This window comes from Dipodomys ordii, unplaced genomic scaffold (genome assembly GCF_000151885.1).
Source record: "Dipodomys ordii isolate 6190 unplaced genomic scaffold, Dord_2.0 Scaffold174, whole genome shotgun sequence".
Taxonomy (NCBI): Eukaryota; Metazoa; Chordata; class Mammalia; order Rodentia; family Heteromyidae; genus Dipodomys; species Dipodomys ordii.
In genome coordinates, this window is record NW_012267390.1 from 885,683 (window position 1) to 891,001 (window position 5,319).

Sequence of the window (5,319 nt, forward strand, 5' to 3'; positions counted from 1 at the left end):
GTGGAGCAGGGCAGCGTGGAGCAGGGCAGTGTGGGGCAGGGCAGCGTGCGGCCAGGTGTTTGGGAAGGCTCCTGCTCCGGGCCAGGTGAGTGCCCACCGTCTCATGCTGATTCCAATACTGATTCCCCACGTTTCTCTCCCATCTCTGTCTGTTGGTTCTCCTCCATTGGCCACCCTTCCACAGCTCAGCCGCAGCCCAGACAGCCCCAGACCAGACAGCCTCAGACCAGACAGCCCAGTCCAGACAGCCCCAGACCAGACAGCTCCAGACCAGACAGCCTCAGACCAGACAGCCTCAGATCAGACAGCCTCAGACCAGACCAGACAGCCCCAGACCAGACCAGACAGCTCCAGACCAGACAGCTCCAGCCCAGATAGCCTCAGACCAGACAGCCCCAGCCTAGACAGCTCTAGCCCAGACAGCCCAGTCCAGACAGCCCAGTCCAGACAGCCCAGTCCAGACAGCCCCAGACCAGACAGCCCAGTCCAGACAGCCTCAGACCAGACAGCCCAGTCCAGACAGCCCAGTCCAGACAGCCCAGTCCAGACAGCCCAGTCTAGACAGCCCCAGACCAGATAGCACCAGCCCAGACAGCCCCAGACCAGACAGCCCAGTCCAGACAGCCCAGTCCAGACAGCCCAGTCCAGACGGCCCAGTCCAGACAGACAGCCCAGTCTAGACAGCCCCAGACCAGACAGGACTAGCCCAGATAGGACAGCACCAGACCAGACAGCCCCAGACCAGATAGCCCCAGACCAGACAGCACCAGACAGCCCCAGACTAGGCAGGACCAGATGAGACAGCCCCAGACCAGACAGCACACGACCAGATAGCCCCAGACCAGACCAGACAGCACACGACCAGACAGCCCCAGACCAGACAGCACCAGCCCAGACAGCCCCAGACCAGACCAGACAGTCCCAGATCAGACAGCTTCAGACCAGACAGGACCAGACAGGACCAGCCCAGACAGCCTCAGACCAGACAGCCCCAGACCAGACAGGACCAGTGCTGCAGGAGGGGGGCCTTCTTGCCCTGGGCTCAGGGGCTCTCAGATGGGCACAGGGCTCACCTCTCAGTGGCTGCCCGCAGCTCGGCCAGGTGTGTGCGGATTGCTGTGGCCTGTCTCCAGAGCAGGAGGATGCCCCTGGGCTCCTGCCGGCCCATCTGCAGAGTCTGAGCACAAGACACCTGTGTCCACTTTTAGGCCAGTTTTCCCTTCTGCCCCCCCCCGCCCCCATTCCAGGTGCAGGTGCTGAGCCAGCTCTATGAGGCTGGAAGGGGCTTGCGTAATGCCACACTCTCTCACACACACAGATACACTCACACACAGAGTGACATGTCCACACTCTCCTATAAGCACACACACTACTTTCAGGCACTCAGAGGCCCATATGCTACACTCTACACACAACACACACACCTTCCTGCAGGTAAAAAAACTGCCTGTGCAATGTCGAGAATTGAACAGAGGAAGAAAATCTTCCCAATGGCTTTGGAGCCCCAAGTTAGACAGTTTGCAGCCTGGGTGCACACAACCTGGGTGTTCTTAAAAACACTCGGGGTGAAAGCGCACTGCCGTGCGGCCCCAGTTCCTGGGGCCCGGGAACCCCGCAGAGGCAAATGAAAGTCCTTTCTGGAAAACAGCGTGTTAGTCTCAAATTTCAAAGATTTTCCACCCAGTCCCAAGGAAAACAAACATCTCTGTTGAAAAAAACAAAACAAAACAAAACCAAAACCCTCTAAAGTCCCAAGGGCACAAGGCAGTACGAGGCTTGAGCAGAAACAAAGAAAACAGCGGCTATCGGAACTTCCTGGACGTGGAACTCGTAAGCCACGCAGGCCCTTTTGAGGGCCCCTTCCTGCAGCTTGACCGGCAGCCACAGGGTGGTCCCCCCCGGAGCCGGGACTGGCCCCAGCTCACTGATTCTCAGAGAGGGCAGAGGGCTGAAGTGCTCCTCACCTCACAGGCTGCTGGGGCCACCCAGAAGGGAGGACCAGGCCCCGCCCGCCCTGGGACAGGCTTGACGCCGTCTCACCCCCTCCCGGCCCCTGCTGCCACCCACCACGGGCCAAAGCAGTGGCCAGGGTGGGGGTGAGGGGCACCTCTCTCTGGCCCCGGTGCTGAGCCCCGCCCACTCCCGCCGGCCCTGCGGCGGCCCTTCACCGTGGCCGTGGCCGTCACCGTGGCCAGCTCCCGCGTCAGCGCCTCGTTCGCCTTCCGCAAGTGCTCCAGCTGTCCTCGCAGGAGGGCGTTCACCTGGGAGAGGCCCCTGCTCCTAGGGACAGAACCGCGGCTGCCTGTGCTTGGTCGTGGCTTCCTCTTAGGCAGTGGCGGTCCCAGGCCCCCAATCAAGGGGCTCCGAGCCCCATGCCCAGCTCAAGTGCACAGCCCAGCTCTGCCCCGTGGGTGCAGACGGAGCCTGGGGGCGGGGCTCTCCTCCCCCCTGCTCTCCCTCCTCCCCTTCTCACTCTCTCACACCTCTGCTCCCCCTCTGTCCCCAGGAGGGAAGACTGCTGCCCCTGCGTGGGGCAGGGGGCGAGGCCCTCGCGGCTGGTCTGCAGGTGCTCTGGCCTGCCGGGCCCCTCGCAGCGGGGACACAGATGCCCATCTTGCCATCAGCTGGACACCTGGTCCTGCTTCACCGGCACCGGCCTCCATGTGGGCTATTGCTTCCCTTCGAAACGGGTTTTCGAGGTAGATCAGGGGTAACTTGGGAGCCAGAGATGGGGAGGACTATAATTCGAGGCCAGCCTGGGGAAAATGTGAGGGTCTTCCCTGAGCATGGACCCGCTGTGGGAAGTGGGCCTAGGGGACGGGGCCAGGGTGGCCGGGGGTCCCCCCTGTTTTGGGGCTGCCCATGGGTCCAAACCCCCACAGCCCTGGGGGAGAATTGGCAGAGCCCGAGCGGACGTGGGCTGAGGGGTGTGGACAGCAACCCTTTCCAGGGCCTAAGAGCATGCGGGAAGGGACGTGGACAGGGAGACAGGGGGCCACGCCGTGTGACCGCAGCTGTGGGTGGACCTCTCCCTTTGCATTCAGGGCTGAGCCGGGCATTGCAGGCACAGCTCTAAGTGGTGAATGCAAGTCTGGACGTGGGGAGGGGAGTCCCCGCATGCCCGTCTCGGGGTCTGGACATAGGGAGGGGAGTCCCTGCGTGTCCACCTCGGGGTCTGGACGTGGGGAGGGGAGTCCCCGCATGCCCGTCTCGGGGTCTGGATGTGGGGAGGGGAGTCCCCGTGTGTCCACCTCGGGGTCTGGAGTGGGGAGGGGAGTCCCCTCGAGTTTGTCTCGGGGTCTGGACGCGGGGAGGGGTGTGGTCTGCCATCAGGCTGAGCAGCACTCTGCAGAAGCAGACTTTGGTGTCCCCTCCTTTCTCGCTTGGCCTTGGCCCTGGACGTGACTTGGGGAGAGGCCCCGTGGCCTCTCGTTCTAGACCCTTCTGCACTACCTCTCTCAGGCAAAGGTAACCCAGGACCATCAGAAGCTGCTGGCCGGCAGCTCCAGGCGGTGGGGCCTGCGGCGTCTGGGGCAGCGGCCACCTGCCCAGCTGCCCACGCGTCTCACCTCTGCTCCGAGGCCTCCAGGCGGTCGAGGGCCTCCTCCAGGTCCACGCTGTGCTCCAGCTCAGATCTGCGCAGCTGGGCCTCAGTGGTCTGCAGCCGGGCCTGCAGCTGGAGGAGAATGCAGCCCCTGGACCAAGGCCCCGAATCTCCAGGGTGGGGCACCCGCAGCCCAGAGCCCATCCTGGGCAGGGGCAGGACAGACCCACAAGAGGATGGGGCTGAGGTCGAGTTGGCTCTGAGCCGGAGCCGCTGTCCGCCGCCTGCCCTGTGCCAGGCACGCGCGGCCCACAGAGGGCTGGGTGCAGAGGCTTGCTGACAGAGAGGCCATGCAGAACCCCCCCAGGAGGCATGGCCCCGGCATTCACTCACAGATGGTTCTCTTGGGCTCTGGGGACACCTAGTGCCGTGGCAGGGGGGACCCCACACTGCTGTGAGGTGGGGCTGTGCCTCCCGCCTGCCCCCTCCGTTATCGGGAGGGGCTGTGGCCCGCACACCAGCCCCCCTGGCTGCCGGCCTGGCCCCAGCCAGGCACAGGGCATCACACACAGGCCGTCACTGGAGCAGGAACCTGAGCTCAGGGCCTGGGAAGACGGCAGAGAGGAGGGCCGAGGGCAGAACAGCAGCTAACACTACAGCCACTTAGGGCGAGGAGTGGGGGAGAGGCCCAAGTCAGGGGTCTGAGGCTGACCCAGGGAACCCCGCCCCCGCATGCTGGCCGCCAGGACCCGGCCCAGGCCCGGTCTGCATGCCCAGAAGGGACAGGGTCAGGTGGGGCCGCCGGAACCCCACAGGATAGGCCGGCTTCCAGACGGGCTGGTCCTGTTAGTGGTCTGAGCAGGACCCATGAGCGCCTCCTCCTGCCTGTGCCCAGCACCCTGCCTCTGCTTGGAAGATGGCCACCCCAGCCCGGCCCACACCTTCCAGGGCATTCCTGGCCAGATCGGGTGAGGGCCTCAAAGTCCCGTCCCGGAGCACAGGCATTTCTCCTGTGAGGGCCAGCATGGCGGCATGGTGGCAGCAGAGGGGAGCCTCGGGAGATTGGAGGCACCCGTGGGAAGCATCCCAGGACCCCTGCACAGGCCAGGCCCACAGGCCTGCTGGTCCCATGTCACAGACCAGAGGACAGCAGGTTGGCTTGCGCCTGGGCCCGGTAACAGTGGTGTGCCCGAGCACTGGGCCGAATGAGCCTGTGTTTCCTGGTCTGCCCTTGCTCGGCAGGGCTGAGGCCAGCGCAGGCGCAGCCAGGATGGTCGAAGGCCACTGAACCTTCCACAGCGGGCCACACCCCTGCCCTGCTGCTCTTCTGCTCCCAGTGCTGCTCAGAAGCCCCTACACCTCCGCGTGGCAGCAAGGAGGGAGGCTCGGGCCTCCTCTCCACCTGCACAGCCCACACGTCACTGAATAAGCCCCTGCCACAGCTCCCCTGGAACGGGCTGTCAGAGCGCCCGGCCCCCACGTCCCATCCCCCAGAGCCTCAGAGGTGCGTCTAGCCAGTGGGGAGATCGTGGGTCAAGACAGGGCTGTCTCCCTGTGGGTACTGTCTTTGGAGCTCCTCAGTGGCATCTTCCCCCCCGTGGCATCTTCCCCCCTGTGGCATCTTCTCCCCCGTGGCCTCTTCCCCCTGTGGCATCTTCCCCCCATGGCATCTCCCCTGTGGCATCTTCCCCCTGTGGCATCTTCTCCCCCGTGGCATCTTCCCCCCGTGGCATCTTCCCTCCCGTGGCATCTCCCCTGTGGCATCTTCTCCCCGT

General features: G+C 64.5%; 1 protein-coding gene across 1 annotated transcript in view; it reads right to left on the bottom strand.

Moving 5' to 3' along the window:
* Crocc2 (ciliary rootlet coiled-coil, rootletin family member 2) overlaps window positions 1-4,570 on the bottom strand; it is a 64,180-nt gene extending 59,610 nt beyond the window's left edge. Inside the window, 4 exon segments of the mRNA XM_013033651.1 lie at window positions 1,074-1,177; window positions 2,169-2,280; window positions 3,570-3,749; window positions 4,443-4,570. Coding sequence (XP_012889105.1) covers window positions 1,074-1,177; window positions 2,169-2,280; window positions 3,570-3,749; window positions 4,443-4,570 — 524 coding nt within the window.
* Window positions 4,571-5,319: the final 749 nt, after the last annotated feature.